Here is an 18,745-nt window from a genome sequence, read left to right on the forward strand (position 1 = left end):
TACTATGAACCTAATACAGGACAGATAATCTTCCAACATATTTTAATCAACTAAAATTATAAGGCACTAAGACCTCCTCAGTTACATTGATCTTCTACAATTTGTTGCTTTACAACATACAGTATTTGAAATTTGTCCTTCATTAAGAAGGAGAAAGTAGCAGAGAAGACATCAGACTGCAAAATATTACAACTGTTTGCAGAATTATGGATTGGAATAAATTAAAACAGTCCATGAAAGTCACTTTTACCCTAACAGCACTTTAATTAATGGGTTGTAACAGCTGTGTTACTGGGACCTGCCAGTCCTAGTGCACTATGAACCACCAGCCCTACAACCAGGGATGTTACATTCTCTTCACTTTGTTTTTGGCCTGTTTCCCAGTTTAACCATTCCACCATTAAAAGGTTATTAGGCAAGACAGCAGACTGCCTTCAAAGCAAGTCAAGAACTAGCTTCCTCATCTCAACCTCTATATGTCATTTTAACACTCTTCCAATAATTAAAAAATAATTCCTCTGCAACGGCAACAGTTTTTTGACAGGAATACACAAACTGCTGTGACTGATCAGATCAATGATCCACTTAATCCAATAACATATTTCTAGAAGTAACCGGTACCAGATGCTTAAAGTAGCACTAACTATAAGCAGCAATTTCATTTCACATCTATTGTTGACGTTTTAAAATGCAATTTTGCTTCACAGTATAATGAAATTATCTGATTCCTTATTGGAAAGTGTTAAGGTCCTGTCCCAAAACTCCAGAGAATCACAATCAGGCTTGACTCCCAGCCAAGTCCTTTGTAAATTTCAAAAGAGGAAAAATTGGGACTCAGAGCTGGGCCCTCCTGCAACGTATTCCAGTTGAAGTTCTTACTAATCTTTGTTTCAGACAACACTGCAAAACAGTGTGCAGTAGGAAGCTGACAGATGTCCTTCTCAAAAAGGGCACTTCTTCCCATCAGTTGATCAACCTATCCCCTGAAGAACAAGGTTTATCGAACTCTTCTCCTAGAGAAGAGAGGGTTTTTTCCCTACTTAGAAATAACACAACTCTAGGCATTCTTACTACACAACATAAATACATAATTTCTAGACTCCTCAAAAGTTTGGCCATAGTGATAGTCTGCAGCTATTGATCTCCCAGCCTCACTACATCCTGTACGAAACAGGATATACAGTCATTTTTGTATTTGTACTCTGGAGCACAAAGAAGTGGGTCACAGAGGGACAGGGGGTCTCCTGAGCAACACACACTGCAGGCCAACAGAGAGGACAAGGCGAGCTCAAAAGCTACCCAGCCTAACCATGAAGGGGGCAGGGGGGAAAGACAAGCAGATGCAGACGGAAAACAAAGAGGAACATGTGAGGAAATGATGAGAGAATATTGTTCATAGTGATAGAATCCAAGATATTCCATCATTTCTCATTTCTCCCTAGGCATTGTATTAAAGAAGAACCTTAAGAAGTTTGCAGGGCAGCTTTACGGATATTTATGGAGAACCCCAACAACACTGCAGCACTAGTGAAAATCTTTACAAACAATATTCATTTTAAAATAACAAAAGGGTGAAGACAAAAGATATCACCACTGCTTTACTGGAGAAAATAAGTTGGCATTTTGCTAGCACAAGAAAAATTATGCATACAGACAGTAAATCTTAGGGGACCTTGAAACCAAAATGGCTGAGTGTTTGATGCAACTGAGAATGGGAACCAATAGAAAGATTCAAAGGGGGTGGAAGGTTCAAAGGCTTAATCCCAGCTGCAATTTTCTGAACCGCTATGAACAAGGCAAGACCACTCTTGTGAATGCCAGACAGGGCATTAAGACACGAAATGACGAAAACCTGTAGGAAAAAGAAACTGTTCTGGGAGTTTTTGCATGGGAACAGACTGGAATAGTCACACTTAAAATTCAGATATAAAAACCCATACAGAAATTCAAGTCAAAGATCACAGCCAGGCTACAGAAAGTATCCAGCAATTTAGCCGTGCAGTGTGTGCCATTTTAGAAGGGAATTTGAGGAAGAAAGAAAGATTAAGAAGGAAACATCAATACTTCTGCAACAGTTATGCTGAACTCAAACTGATGGCTGTATGTTTACAAAAAAACAGAAAGGCTTAGGTTACGGTCTTTCATTGTTCTTGTGCTAAGAGAAAGCTTAAAAAGAAATACCCAGTTTGTTTTTCTTTTTACTTCTTTCTTTCGAGTTTTTAATTATCTTGTACTCCTTTAACACATCCACTCTGATTTTTATTCACTTGAAAAAGAATATGGTCACTCTGGCTGGAGAATGTTTCTATGGCTATAATGATTTTCATTTATTTTTGCTTATTTCTTGAGTGTGAACAAAACCAAACACGGTATTTTAGTTGAGGCTGTACCACTGGATTATATGATGGCATTCAGTATTGCAATTCAAACCATTTGTATGCTTGCTAATATTTATTTCTTTTTTTCTGGTTATCCCAACTAAACACTGTGCATGGGACTTCTCATGAATGGTTACAGTTACAGAAAGGAAATGGTTAAAATTATGCCTTGTAGTGTGCATTAGCCTATAATTATAAACAATAATTTTAACCTACTATTGCACTGTCAATTAACTTAACTCTGGAGGTCGAAACCCTCAGGAGATCCCCTATAATCTGTTCCAGCCTTTACTAATTTTATATTCCACTTCCTGTGGAAGGTTTGCCCACTCACTGTCCTAGATCAATAGTAAATACACTGTAAGCTCATATCATTTATTTTCCACTTGGCAAAAGACTATCACATATTCCTACGTTCTGTGTCTTGGCTCTTTTCAGACCCAATACTTTGCCTTTCTCCTTATGCTCTAATTTGAAAAGGGCAGTAAGAGAAGAGACTTCAAGATATTTATATTTTGCTCCAAGGTACAGTGAAGTTAGACTATGCATGGCTGCATTTTTTTAATTTTTCTAAAATGTTCGCAAAAACTTCTGGTAACAAAGGTTCCATTACATCCACAGATATCAGGCCAGTGATATACTTTGAAGTTTTCTTTAATGATTAGATTAAATCTTCTTTCATCTAAATTAGTAAATATGCATGCATTTTCCAAATTTACATATAGAAAGCTGTATAACCCTGTCTTCTCCATCTCAGGTTACATAAATGAAACCTTTCAAGTTTTCATCAAGTTTTCACTGGCTAAATCTCTTATTCTTTTTGTGCTCAGTTGATTATATTATTTTTGAAACAGAGTGCCCAGAAACTGGGCATGGTACACAAGCTGGATTCTCACCAGCACTGAGCAGAACTAGTTACTGAAAAAAAATCTAAACAAAGCGTGTCTAACATTGTGAACACTGCTTGTGCTTATGATAGATACGCACATATATCACGTGCTACATATGCATAGATAGCATATGCTTATGATATATCACTATTCCAACTATTTATGTACATTGTGAACACTGATTGTGCTTATGATAGATATGCACATATATCACATGCTACATATGCATAGATAGCATATGCTTATGATATATCACTATTCCAACTATTTATCTACAGACTTTTCACTGATACCCTGCCAGTTCTTCTCTATTTTATATTTGTGCATTTGTTTTCCCTCCTCCATGGTAGTGCTATGCAGTTGTTTACATTCAGTTTCATCTTCTTCAGATTGCTTCATTTCTACAGTTCATCAGGAATGTTCTGAATTCTAATCACATCCTCCAAAACCGTTGTAGGTGCTTGGTACCATGTGAAAACACTGCAAGCATGCTCTGTCCTTCCCCATCCAAGTCATTGATGACAATATTGACAAGAACTGGCCCAAGGATGGGTGACGATTTCACTTGTAAAGCCCTTTTAATTTGATGTGCCCCTGTCCAGTCCAATGTTCAGGAAAATTTTTAAAGCTATGCACATGCCTATGCTGCACAGATCTAAACATATGAACTGCTTCGCTAAAGGAAAATTTTGGTTTCCTAACAGCAAGATAGAAGACACTGATATTCAAGTGAATTAGACTATCTGGCTCTGTTTTACCTTCCTTTAGGGAAAGCATACTTGGAGAATTCAGAGATCAGTATAGCGTATTTTCCTGCAAAAAAAGACATGCTGGTAAATGTCCATCATATCTTTACTTTCTAAATGGTTTAAATGAAATTATAGACTCTTGATTCATCAGTTTCCTTGGTATGAAAGAAGTTTCATTAGCCTGAAATTCCCTGGATCACTCTTAGAATTAACTTTAACCCTGTAAGAATGAAAATCCTAAAATGCAGTAGCAAGACACTCATTCCTAATGTATCTTTATATATATATTTTAACACCATCGTCCCTGCACAGAGATGATTTTCAGCAACAGGAGCATCACTAATGTAAGTCTACCAAACTCTACTGGGAAACACTCTCCTTCCAGTAGTAGGAGGATACTTACAAGCTTCAGTAAGGATTTGCTGTGCCATTTGATCTGTTTTTTTCTCTGAAGTATACCTCCTCCTCTTTCTTCCAGTCTCAAACTGTCAGAAAGGATTTCTAGATTCAGTTCACCTCCCCCTCTTAATCAATTCAAATGTACAATACATTTTTCATAATTCGAAAAAATAGATGTCACTTCCCCACTAGCCACTGAAATCCAAAGTCAAAGTTGGGAAGCCAATGCCAAGCTGCTAAAACTTTATGCAGGAACTAATCAAAAACCAACATAGGCTTAGTTTCAAAAACAAACATCCCAAGCAAGGAATATCCATCATTACAACTACAGCAAATAATTTAAAACACAGACAGAAGTGGATGGACTACTGTTCTCATGGAAGCTACATTTTTTTCTAAAAAAATGGTGATAAAGTGGTAAAGTTGGTTGCTTTTATTTTAACCACTTTTTTCTAGCTTCTCTAAAGAGAACAAAAACAAACAAACAAAACCCCAGGACCACCAGACACCACCAAACACTTCAAAACCGTATATATAATATATTCAAGGAAAACATAAGAAAGAAATTAAAGTACATTTAATTTTGCATAAATACATCTTCTGCCTGGGCAAATCTGTCTGCAAAAAAGGCCTGCATGTGAAAGGGTAGTGCTTTACTAGGTAGTTTTCACGACTGCAGCACTAAGATTGCCATATTGCAATATTGCATGTGGGAATATCCAGAGGTCACATCTCAAATGACCTACTGTACTTCTTTGAAGTATATGCAAAGATTTGTGTTCATCCTACTTTTTTTACATTTCCAGATTCTATCTTCACATAGTTCCTTCTAGACTTCTAATTGTTAAGTGTATCAAGGCTATCACTGATGCCCCTCAGTACACAACTTTGTAGACCAGATACAAAGAAAAGCTCTGCCTACGATGAGGTGAAGTCCCCAGCATCTGCACTTCACCTTTCTATTATGAATACTTATCACAGACAGAATACTTTCAGATTACTTATGAGAAAATTGCTTTCCTCATTTTTTCTCAAGTATGAGAAAACAGCTTTCTGAAAACCTTGTTCTATTTTAAAGTTTCCTGAAAATCAAAATAATGTTACTCAAACTTACATCTAAAAACCCAGGGTGAAAGAACCCACCAATTTCCAGAGTTTGTTTACAATTTTTAAAAATCTTATCTAATGAATACAAATCATCATGATAAAAACCAATTATATAGATACCTAGTCCTGAGAATGGTGACAAATCTGCACCTCTTCTATCCCATCCTCTTTTTCTTTTCCAGCTTATTTCCTTGCCTAACCACATACACGTAACTTCACTTAGCACACTACAGAGGTCAATTGGACATTCTCACAGCAATGCCTTCTCTCTTTCAAAGACCAACAAGTATATTGTCTGTCAGGAACAGCTCTTCAGTTGTTTGCAGTCAGGCATATAAGCTACTAAAATGCTGGATTTTAGTCCTTCTCTACCCACTCTCTCTTGTAAAGTAACTTCCTTTGAGATCCTACGTAAGTAAACCCTGGTTCTGTACCTGCTTGAGACTGAACTACTGTCCTTGGTATTCTTTTTGTCCAAGTCAGGTTTGTCTCTGGAGCAAAGAACTACTCTCTCAATTAAAATTTTTCCAAGTCTTCACATAAATAAGGAAATATTATTCTTAGGGTTACCTTTCATGCAGCATTTTGTTGATCAATATAAAGGTCTATGAATTTCTAAAGCAGTCCAGTAGGTATTAAGTCAAGATAACAGCGCTCTCTAAGATTTATCCTCCACTCAGAACAGGTCTAAAACCTTATTTCCACATAATATCTTTTCCACATGGGAAGAACCCACTCTCTTTGTTTTCTAAGAGACTTAAATTTTAGTTGAAGAATAATGTGGAAGACAGCACTGTAACTTTTTTTACCATTATTATTACAAAAGAGGGACAAGGGTTTAACTTACCAGCAATGTTAGAACAAAATCTCAAGCTTAAGACATACTAGGAGAACAAACCTGTCCGGGTAGCTAGTCTCACACCTAGGAGCCCTCAAGACCATAGAGGCTTCCTCACATCTAGGCAGGCCTTTCAGTTTGCATCAGGTCCAATGAATTCCTCACTAGCAGTTTTGCTTTTCAAGTTCGTGGCACAGTTCTAGCCTCAAATTTGCTTTTGACAAAACTCTGACTTTAGGAGAACCCATGTCTCAGCTTGGGAGTGCAGAAAAGGAGGGAAGGATTTCACCTCTCGCTCTGTCCTGTAACCTAAGTACAAAATGTGAAATATAACAAACTTCTGACCTCAGCCTTTATAGCCTGATCACCACTACTTTCATCACTTTTTCCCCTGCTCATTTTTCAAAGGAATTAAGGAAAAGCCGCATCAAAGAAACTTTAAACCAGTCACAAAATACCAAATTCTAATTCCTACAGCAAACATGACTAAACTGTTACACATAAATACATTAAAGTTAATCCCACCCAGTGATCTACAAGGTGTTATTTCTGCCAACAAAACAGTCCAGTCATAACTGTCCTCAGGGCATTCAACTGAAGTTCATCCACTTTGGTGCACTTACATTTTTGGCTTCTGAGCACTACTGCTAATACCTTCAGATCTAACAACATAAGGGGAATTACAAAAAGAGAATGTCTATATGATTGCAACGGTGACCATGTATCTGAATTATCAGAAGCTCCAAGCACAAGAAGCAAGTGGGTTACAGAACACAGATCCACACTAAAACTCTCCAATTATTAAACAATTAAGCCCTATAGTCCTAGTAAACACACTGAGGAACTGTGCTTACTAGTTACCATCGTCCTCAACTGAAAACTGGTCTCAGGAGAAGACAAGCAGGAGGCTAAAAGACACTGAAATGCATGGCAGATTCTAGAGGAGTCAAACCACATCATGTCTCCCCAACACACCGCTGGTCGGTGTAAGTCTGCATGGAATAGCATCAGGTTGCTTTTGCATTCTTTCAGCTCTCAATAAAGAGGAATTGGACTGCTCTTGCAAACCCTCTTCAGAGTTAAAATACAACCACCTCACCACTGCCAACTTTCCAGCCAGCCAGGGAAGTGCTTCATCTCTGCCGGGAGGAGCCGCTAGAGAATGAGCTAAAGCTGTCTAGTCCGGAGCGTGAGGCTACATTGCCTTCAATGGCCTTCCCAGCTGTTTTCCCATCTCTGATCCTCCACAGAAGACGTTACGCTGACACCAGACTGACAAAATAGCTATTGCCTTACTTCTTTAAGAGGTGCGTATGACACACGGTCCTAGAGGGCTGGCGATACCACCCCTCCAGCATTACCAGCACCCTTGACAGCTGAAGTTAAACTTTGTGTAACTCCCCGGACACCCTTTATCAGGCCCCAGGTTTCCTCTGCAGCTTGGCAGACCCTTTTGGTACTCATGCTTACAGGAGTTATCACGTGCGTGAGTGCTGCGCCAGGTCCTGCTGCAGGTGGTCAGGCTGTGCTGCTGCAGCTGCCTAGCAACAGATGTTTCTGTATACCCATCAGGAGAGGGTCAGCAAGGCCAGAGATAAAACCAACAGTGATTTTCCACTGCTTTGTCACTGGATAGGAACCCTATAAACCCTCTACGGTAATCAAAGTCAGTTTCTAAGAAAGGACTCTGTCAGAGAATTAACCAGTGTAAACTACAGATTAGTTCCCGCCTTTTGACAGCAAGGTATGCTTGCTGAAAAGCCTCCTAGATTACAGCTGTGGTTAAAGCAAACCATCCTCCAGGATGGAAAAATAGGAGTTTTTTTCCTTCTAAGAATCAGTTATGCAACAGACTCTGGAGGAAAAAGAAACACTGGGAAAAAGGACCAGAAAGCAAAATTCAAATCATGAATTCCATCAAAAGTTTCTGCAGAAATAAAGACTAAATCTCTGTATAAACCCAAGTACATAAGTGAAACTTCACATAATTGTAAATGTGTAATGAGCAGATTATATTCATCGTAATTAGATAATCAAGTTCAAAGCCTCAGCAGCACATAGGAAATGGCAAAAAGGTTTATTTTTAGATACTCAATACCAAAAATTTGTGGAGCACAAATCAAATCTGCAATGCGTAACAGGCTCTGCTGCTTTGACCCACATAAATTCCTCTCCATGCTTCTGCCTCTGCCAAGCCACCTTTTCACACTGATGGCCACACAGCACTTCCTTTCGTCTCCAGCTGCTGTGTTTCCACTTAGGTTCTGCCCACCAGAAACAGCAGGGTGGACAGCCACACCTAGAAGCACCATTGCTGGGGGTAAGCAAGTTGCTTATTTTTAAGATCAGGCAATGTCCTACATGCAATTTTGCCAAGAGGGCAGCTCACAAGCTGCTATAGCACCTACTTCAACTGAGATACAGGAGATGTTGCTGGTATAACCAGAATGTCTAGGGTATCACTGAACACAGTTGCTAACAGCCCTTAAAAGGGAGATGAGATGAGCAGGGCCTCCCCACTCTGTCATGGATCACTGAGCACAAATATGTCAGCCCCTCATTTCTCAAACTTCCTCCTTACAGATGCACAATCCATGGGGCCAACCTGCTCCACCTCTAATCCCCTGAAGATGGGCTTCTGCCTTCTTGTCTGCTTGTTTCAGACAGGCACCTGAGAGTTCTCCTGAGCAGATTGTTTGGTCCCCCCAAACCCTTTCAGCGTGCTACTCCCCAACTCCAAAACAGTCTGCACAGGGAAGGAGGAATGGTGGCACTCCCATAGACACAGCCTGCCACCGCCACACAGCATGCTCAAAACTTTAAAAGCTTTAAAATCTATAGGAGGCAAAGGCTATGCTCCTTCAACTTTAAAACAGTCAGTTTAATCATAATAGAGTAATTTCAGAACTAAGACTTCCAAAAACTGTTGCAAAGCTAGCGCACAGCTCTCTACTCTGTTGTGCATGGTTTTTCCTAGGTGTGATGATCCAAAGTGCACTGTAAGAAGACCAAGTGTACCAAAAGGGATGCCACTCAGTGATATTTTTGTTGTTACTCACAAAAATAGGCTGAAGGAGAATATGAGAAAGTCTAAGGAAGACAGAAGAGGACAGGCAAGGAAAGCCAAATCTGTTCCCCTGCAACATTCCTGGCCCATTGGGCTGATGTTGGAGAGTTCCTGCAGCCCTTGTGAAGAAGGATCCATCTTGCCTCAAACTGCAGACCGGAATCAGTCTAGTTGCAAGATGAAGTCACACCAGTGCTCTCAGCCAGAGTGAGGCCACCACCCAGCCACAGCGACTCTTCCCTAAGCCCAACTCCCCATCAGAAGCCAGACTTCTGGAAAGTTTACAGGATCTGCTCTATCTCATAATCTCTTTAAGAGATGCAGCACCTGTGGCTTTTGAAACATTCAAAGTAACGTTGGAGAAAACAGGCAGGAACAACAGAGCTTAGTAAGGTAAGAGCATAGCCAGTCCCTGAATTCCAACATTCTTGATATTAATTTAAAATTGATAAAATCCTTTGCTGACTTAGAAAAGAAAATTCAGTTTTGGTTTCTTCATTGTCTTGAGGGTAGTAATCAAAGCTGTACAGACGGAGAACACTCACACAAGGTACACTTTGTCTTTCAAATTTTAGTTACTGTTTGGCAGCTGTGGTCTGCCTTTCCAGCCCTCTGTGGTGTGAGAGAAAGGACTATATATTGGATATTAAGCTCAACTTTAGTCCAGTCTTTCTAGCGCTCACATTGCAAAGCTGGGTGTGCACTTACATTTTCTGTTTATCTGTACCCATACCTCTTACTCTCTCTCACCACCCCCACCTCCTCCAGACACTCACACTCCCAGGCTGGAGTGCAAACAGGGCCAGAATTTGTCCTTTGGTGATTCAGAAAAATTCTGAGAAGTTCAAGAAAAAAGAAAGAAAGTAACAGACAGGGCACTATGAAATCTACAGAAATGAAGATTAAAAGTAGGAAGGAACAACTTGAGCTCACTAAGAGACAGTCTGAGTGCCCATATGTAATAGAAATCGTATATAAAGTAAGAAAGCACAGCCCAAGCCATCCACTTTGCTATTTTCACAATCAAATTAAGGACCTTAACAATCCTGCTACAGAAAAGTTTGTCCTCTACAAACATTTAGCTACATAAGATCATAGTCCCAGCTGCTGCCCATATTTCTGTAAACAGAACATCACTCTGTCTTTGCTGCATGGCAGACTTATCAGTAGCAGATACCATGCAAGGCCTCAAAGAGATAACAGGCATATTATCAGCAGTGAGTGAGAGACTCTTTCTTGTGAAAGCCTTTTTTTTTTTTTTTTTTTTTTTTCAGCAAGCTCTCCAGACATCCCACTTGAGGTGTGAAAGGCCTGGAAACTGCTATGGCCACTTCTGCTGTTTCCATTTCAGCTATCCACAGAGAAGTGATTAAAATGTTGCAGCGTGCTCTGCATCTTAGTAAGAAAAATCTCAATGCTTTCACACAGCTGTATTTATTCTGCACTCAAAAATACTGTTGCAGTTCCAGAGCCAAAATATTTTACTGCACTCACTGCTCCTACACATGCTCCTGTATCTAAGTAGAGGACACAAAAGTGAGATTATTTTTGCATGGTAACAGTTGGGCATTAAACATTTCCAATACTTATATGGTGATCTCACAGGGCATTCTCCAGCACAGAAAGCACCATGGAGTCCAACAAATGCCTTAGGTCTTTGGCTCACTTTCATAAACAAGCCTTTTCTACTTTCCATCCCCACTGCATTCAGCAGAACAAGGTTCATATCAGCACAAATCTCCCTTTGTGAGTAGCTTTAATGTAATGTGTTACTGTGTGAGTGGAAGGCCCTGCAATATGGCCAGGTGTCCCGCTTTCACTCTGCCGTGAGGATGCTAACCTCCAGCAGATGAGTGTGGTAGGCAGACGGGAGCAAGGACACAGCAAGCTGTCACAGTAAGATTCATGAAATCTCATGTATATTTTTATCCTTCCTTTTTTCACCTTCCCTTCTTATTCTGAAATTAACAAGTATCCACATGGAAAGCGCACGACCCACTCTTCATGGAACTGAAATGCAGAAATACTAAAGGTGTATGAAAGACAACGTATCTACGCACTTTTGCATGTACTATAAAATATACCCTGTGCTCTTGCACTCTCATTCTCCCAAAAAAGGGCACAGGAATGATCATGAAGCACACATAGCTTTCACCTCCACTATTGGCATTGCTTACCTTCATTAACTGCATGAGGCTTAATAATGCAACAAGTACAGTTTGTGAATTTTGCGCTGCTGACTGGTCCACGACCTCCACTGGAGGGAAAGAACAACTCCAGCTCCTGAAAACAATTGTAATTAAATACATTTTAGATTGATCTAGCTGCATACATCAACTTTTATCATAAGTAACAACATCTGAAGTATCCATAGTCACAGAAGAGAAACTTTAATTACAGATTTTTGTACTACAAATACTTTTTCCTTATAATATTCTCTCAAATATATCTTTCCCTCTCTGGCACCATTGCTACAATCATAAAAACATATTTGAATATTTCTTGCAACGTCTTTCTTTTCACTTCTGCAATGCAATCCATTTCAATTCAGAACATTCAAAATGTTGTTGCCACAAACATTTAGTAGAGGTGTTCCCAGTTTTCTGAATTCTCTCTCTCTTCTGTCAGTATCTTTCCCAAATCCACTCGTATATACACATATTTTATCTTCCCTCTTTTCATATAATCTTTTCCACTATATGAGCAAAAATGCAACAACCATCCATTTCTCAGCATGTTTTCTTTCTGTATACAAAACTGATCTCCATCCCATTTGTTTAGATGTTTTCCTTTTGTCTTAAACAACTAAACTTTGTCTAAAATCGTTGACTCACACCTTATGCCTTATTGACTCTATTTATTTTTTTTTATCTTACTGAATTGAAGCTGATGAACTCAATTGCTCTGATTTCTGGGATGAATCAAAAGAACCTCTTTGCCTCCAATCACTTCCTTTCTTCCCACCATCACTATTCAGGTATCACATAGCTTGGGTCTTAGACCATACCGGGCTGAGCTTGACAGCCAGGTTTCTTTCCTCAGTGATATTTTTTCCCTGTTCACTGCCAGCTTCACACCTTCTCCATACCATTTATTCACATATGTTACACAATCTGCCAATTAACACTAGTCAAATGCTCAAAACACAGATTCCATTTCAGACCTATTGGTCAAATTCAGTAAGAGAATTGATAAATTTCTATTTAAGGGAAATAATATTATCCTGGAAACACTACTACTGAAACTATCTGATTTTTTCCTGTGGAACAGTAGCAGTGCTAAAGGACATTTCCTGGAATTGCCTCATTTAATTTACTAGCTCAATTCAGATGGAATAGACTTAGCTATCGCCCAGTCTTTAGCTCATGGCACTCTGACAGTTTCTGTAATGCTTACTTGAACAACTATACAACTCAAACGAATGGATCTTTCAAGAGAAGGGAAAATGTTTTTTCTTTTTCTCCGAGCAAATAATCCACATGTTAAGTGGGCCCATCTGAGACAAAAGTGTTCATTTCCTACATCCTTCTACTGAAAAGATGCTGTATGCTTCAAAGACCTTGTCTCACTCTATTAACTAATGTTTACTCTAAAAGAAGCAGCAAGGAAAAGGCAGCAAAATATTTGCGATATTTAACACTTTGTTTTATCCATTAAGAGTCATAACAGGAAAGTAACTAAATAACGCTGAAGTACTAGGATAATGAAATGCCAAACTATAACAAAGTGGAGCCTTAAAAAGAAAATTCTTTTCCTTTCTCTTTATTCCTGATCTAAAGAAATTCCAAAATTTGGCCTGCAGAGAGACACCAGCTTAGAGTATGCCAGAGGCATACTTTCACTTGCCATTTAGCCACCAAAAGAACAATGCAGTCTTTCACTCTAACTGTTCAGTTTACAATACGTTCATTAAACATGGTTGAGACTTCAGCTTTCCTTCAGAAGAGTTAGTTTAGGTCTCTTTAGCTTATATTTCTTTCTTTTCAGCAAAGCTTCTGTAAGACACAGGCAACTGGTTTCCACAGCAACTGCTATACAACCATATAATACTGGGCCTACTAAATTAAAACAGGCATAGGGGTATTCAAGTCACAATTTTGGTTGATTTATTGAAGAGTGGTATCAGTAACACCACAAAGATGCACACACCTGCAAAAGTTCAGCAAAATAATCCCACAGTCATAAAAATGCTGCAAGATGAACGGGGCCTTCAAACACCATTTCAAAAATAATGAAATGCAAAAAGAACAACTTAAGCCAAAGCACATACTTATGCTTCTAATCAAAATTTTATGTGAATAGATACTCTTTCCTAAGCTCTTGGTTCAAAAGCAGGCACAGTTGTCATGGCAGTACACAGGAACAAGGAGAAACTTTCACCCTTATATATGAAGACATCCAGCTATTTAACCAGAACTACAAAGACTTTTCTGACTATGATTCTCCTTCATCAGAAAAGATCAATTTCATCCAAACTCTTTCTGACTCTGTACTGTTTTCATCAAGCCTGCCAGCAGAAAAAGTACTTCAGGTCCAGCATATGATTTCTTGTCAAAACCAGAGGCACACGGAGAGGATCCAGCAGCCCAGGCACTGTGCAGATAAGCGAAATGAGTGCTTGACCAGCAGAAAACCGCCCACGCTTTGCAGTTAGCTTACTATGCCACGCAGCCTAACAGCCAGCTAGAAGAAGCGACTGGCTAACTCTGCCCTCACTGTCAGGATATAATCTCTACATATATTTTCTAGTATACAGTACTTGGCAGCTTATTAGGTATTCTGGGGCAGGCCTCTCTCCAGCTGTGCTACTGCAGCTGTTCCAATTTAAATAGAGGAAAGACTAGGATCAAGGAAGCAACAATGGGTATCTTTTCCTCACCGCTCTAGAGCTAAGGCACCACAGTGCAATACCAATCAATCATGAGGTAAACTTCATTCTTGCCATCATTTATCAGCATACCTACCCCACAACAACACATACAAACAGTCAACTCAAATCTGTAGAAATGTTGGTAGTATCTATCACCCAGTCCCTTGGCTTTTTCTTAGCACTAAGGAAAGACACACTGCAAACTAAACAAAAGAGAACCGAACTCCTCAAAGCCAAGCCCACTGTATTACCTTTCAAACCACAAAGCACTACAAAGTGGCCTGTTTTCATAATTATTCATTCTGAACAATAACAGCAGAGGAAAGTAGGTTGCAGGCAGAAGACTAGTGAGGACTGTGGAGGAGAACAGATAAGCAAAGCACAGGAGGGCACAAAAGGATTTAGTTGTTTAATCCCTTTCTTTTTATGACCAACATTGGTAGGCTATAGGTAGATTACGCAGACTATGCAATTAACTCAATGTTTGTAATGTACAGAAGACATTAAAAATGACCAGGCATGCTCTCCTGATCAAAGTGCCCAAGGTTCCCCTTTGTGACGGAGATAAACAAGATTTCTGTTTTCAGACAGTGTATTTTTCCATGCTAAAAAGGATTCATGAAGAATATCTAAACTAGTTCTGAACTCAAGTGGGGAAAAAATGAGGAATTCCTGACCCAGCTGTTACCAGATAAAGTAAAAATAAACCTCAGTCAACAAACAGTCAAAAACTTACTTGAGCAGCTGAAGCAACCGAATCTGGGCCGTGAGCTGCATTTCTTAGGCCATCGTGTCCAAAGTTCACTCTAATGCTGTCTGGTGCATCAGTCTGAGCCACTGCAGAGTTTGCTGGCCCCAGTAATGTTTTCCATTTACAAACTGCATCATCTCCTAAGATTTCCATAGCAACAATGGGACCACTCGTTATAAACTGGAGAAGCTCACTGCAAAATGGAAACAGCACATGGTGATCTACACTACAAATTAAAACCAAAAAATCCATATGATCCAGTGGAGGTGCTCAGAACTCAACTTGGCAAGGCCTTGAGCAACCTGATCTAACTTTGAAGTTGGCTCTGCTTTGAGGAGGAGGCTGGACTAGGTCATGTGCAGACATTCCCTTATTACTGTTGTAGAAAAAGAACCAGATAATACAAACTTAGTGAAGCTACTGTGTAGTATGTTAGATTTCAAAAGAATTTTTAAAAGATCAGTACTGGCAAGAGTGAAAGAGACCCTGCTAACCATTTGTTTGACAGGAACAATTCCTAAGCATGTCTTCTGCACAGCAGGATTTCAGGATTCTCACACATGACCTGTCTGTGTTCCCCACTGACACAACTTCAGCACTGCTGTCAGGACGGATTGCTCCAGTGCCCCGTGGATCTCTCCCGTGGATTTTGCCCAGCCAAAATCCAAAGCGGGAAAGAAGGGAGAAGCAAGATTTAGAAAGTTTGCGGGGGAGAGGGGACTTAACCACACAGTGAGTTACCATATCCTGGCATAAGCAGAAGTCAACTGATTTTAATGGGATGAATCTGAGTAAGGAGATGAGGTTGTCAGGAGCAGCCTGTCTCTGTCCTGACCACCTCACTTATACAGAAAACAACCACCCCAAACTGGAAACCCAAGCGTTCTATTTAAAAACTAAACAAAACACTGTAACTATAATTCTCTATCTTTACAAAACATGCATACCAACAAGCCTGCCTTTTCACTGTGTAGTCTGGACAGAACCAACAAAGGAGAAAGTTGACTCAATGCTTTTTGTACTACTTTCTTAAAAAAAGAGCTTTACACAATTATAATTATGGATGTGTATGCTTCTCCAACCATCTTCTTCCTAATGATCATTTATGCAATGATCAGCGGGCAAGGAGAGAAAAGAAATCCTACTAGTTCTTTGCTAAAGGAACGATATTGAAACTATGAAAAGTTACATAAACATAAAGAAACGACATAGGGAAAAGCTATAGGAACTCAGGTTCTGTTGGTCAGAGACTGCTTGTCTAGGATACAGTTAAATGGCTTACATACACCCAAGAAAAAAGCAATTTCTACAACACTGCTTACTGTGCAGACTAATCCTGAATATTAGATAATTTTTTTAAATTAAATTCTTTAATACGAAAAAACATTCTTTTCCAAACAAGGAGAATTGCTATTTTTCCCTACTATTCACTAGACTTACAATCTTGGGATCATAAGCATCAATCTGGTCAGTTATGGAAAGACTAAGGTTTTTCATGTTAGGTGAAGCATCATGGAATTTTGATTTTTTGTCCAAGGGTAGCAGTACAGTAAACAACTGCACCATGCACTACCCTTTCAGTTACTTATGATTTGGGGTACTTGCTACCAAATCAATTCTCACAGCTAAGTGTTCCCCCCTAGTTCTCATTACCTGCAAGCTCCACCCTGATCCTGAAGATGCTCCTTCCCTCGGCTTGAAGTTTCGCCTTGCTAGGAGCATTTTCACTTCTGAGACCAAAGACATTCCCCTGATATCATCAGGCTGTAAAGAGTGTCAGTTAAAACCCTGAATAGCTGAAATAAGGATCTGTCCCTGGAGGAAGATGAACAGGGTGCATACTTTGCAAAGGGAAAACCCTGAATAGCTGAAATAAGGATCTGTCCCTGGAGGAAGATGAACAGGGCGCATACTTTGCAAAGGGCTCCACTCAACTAAGACGAGTTCTGATTTTCCCATGGTTCTGCAGTTCCAAATACAGCAAATGAATCCTGTGCATTCAATAAATAAGCTTAATATATATCAAGCTGAAATTGATATACCTACTTATAAAAAGGTTTTGACTGATGGTCTACGTAGAAATCAGCTGCTTCTTTTCTGGAAGAATAAAAAGACATAGATATAGATACATACATGCACACAGATAGAAACCCCTCTGAAAATCACAAATTCATTCATCAGCATGTTTCTACTGGTAATGTTTACCCAAGCTGGACAGATTGTGGGGTGTTCACGTCCAATAACAGAAACTACATTTAACTTTCTTTCATATTTGTGTGGCTACAGGTATAGCTTGTAGCTGACTCCTCCTTATGCTCCTGCTGTGGGAAGGAAGTAATGACTGAAGCCTGTAGGTCCCCACATTCTCAGGTTAAGAAATAAATGCAGCACAGTCACCTTCTTGCCAAGCCATTTGCTGTTACGTTGTTTTCATCCTTCATCTCAGTTTGAGTGTGTATGTTGGTTAATGAAGTTAGGTTTTAAAGCATAAACAATCTACCTGCTTCACTGGAACTTATTTCCTTATCAAGGCTAGTGTTTGATTACACTGGTGCACAACAGAATATTGTGTAACCTGGTTTCTATTCAGTATCCTCCAATGTTACAAGTCACATAGGCAGCACAATGCCCTCCAGATTAAAACTTGCTTTCTCCCACGCTTTCCCACTTGAAAACTCAATTTGGTCTTGCACTTCCCCTTGGGGAACACAGCAGTTACTACACACTGCTTTCTCCCAAAGTAATGGAGCTTCTGTAATGAAGGGGGCTCCTTACATTGCCAGGCAAATAAAGGCCACCAGGCATACACAGTATGTCTGTGCCACAGCTGTTACTTAGCCTTTAGTCAGGTACTGGAAGCAAAAAGGTACTCTTCTCAGACAGGGTGGTGGTCCTCGCCAAGCTCTGCATTGCCACAGCCACACCGCTAGCAGCGCTGGGCTCAGCTACCCAACCACACAAGTTTCAGGGACCATGGTGCAGACTCACCATCCATCCAGCAGTGGGCATTCCATCCTGTGGCTTTTCACCCCACCACCCCCTTGCAGCTAACCAAACTGCTCTCTTCCCTGCTTTTTCTCCAGCTGCTTCTCATGTTTAACTCTTGCTTTCTGCACTGCTTTTTCTGCATGGCAACAGCTAGAAAAATCCATGGAGGTGTTCAAGTTATTTTGCAGCTTCAAAATTCCCTTTCAGAAGTGCAGGCTTGGTCTTGGCTTGCTCCAAATTGTGGTGCGTACTACCTTCTGAAGCTGGAATTTGTAGAGAAGGACAAGTTCTTCAGGAGGATTGACAGGTGAAAAGAAGCAATATTGCTCAGCCCTAGTCTGGTACAAAGTTCATAACTGAGGCAGAGCTGCAGGGAGACTAAAAAATTGGAAAATTCTTTTTACCTGCAGAAATAGTCTTCTGATTTTTTCCTGGTCTCCATGATTTTGCTCACCTGAGCAGCCCTCTTTACGGAAAGAAATTACCTGCATGTTTTTCAAACAACAGATTCCAAGTATGAACAAAGGCATGGTTTTGTCATCTGCAATGGAACTTTTCACATCTCTCTCCCGTTTGCAGTCCAGACTTAAGCCCAGTATTGCCAAAGGAAAGAAATAACCTCAGGAAGAACGTAAAATTTAATTTTCCTAACCTTGACAAATATTTGAACAGTCAGAGCTTTCTCCAGTTTTTTTATCAAAATGACCA

General features: G+C 39.8%; 1 protein-coding gene across 4 annotated transcripts in view; it reads right to left on the minus strand.

Annotated features, from left to right (window-relative positions):
• Positions 1-18,745, minus strand: part of NME7 (NME/NM23 family member 7) — a 92,222-nt gene that overhangs the window by 44,434 nt on the left and 29,043 nt on the right. For all 4 annotated transcript variants that reach the window (XM_075034303.1, XM_075034306.1, XM_075034305.1 and 1 more), the window contains 3 exons: positions 17,096-17,146; positions 15,035-15,242; positions 11,606-11,711 (listed from right to left, as the gene is read on the minus strand). In XM_075034303.1, coding sequence (XP_074890404.1) covers positions 11,606-11,711; positions 15,035-15,242; positions 17,096-17,146 — 365 coding nt within the window. The remainder of the gene's footprint in view (positions 1-11,605; positions 11,712-15,034; positions 15,243-17,095; positions 17,147-18,745) is intronic.

This window comes from Buteo buteo, chromosome 8 (genome assembly GCF_964188355.1).
Source record: "Buteo buteo chromosome 8, bButBut1.hap1.1, whole genome shotgun sequence".
Classification (NCBI taxonomy): domain Eukaryota; kingdom Metazoa; phylum Chordata; class Aves; order Accipitriformes; family Accipitridae; genus Buteo; species Buteo buteo.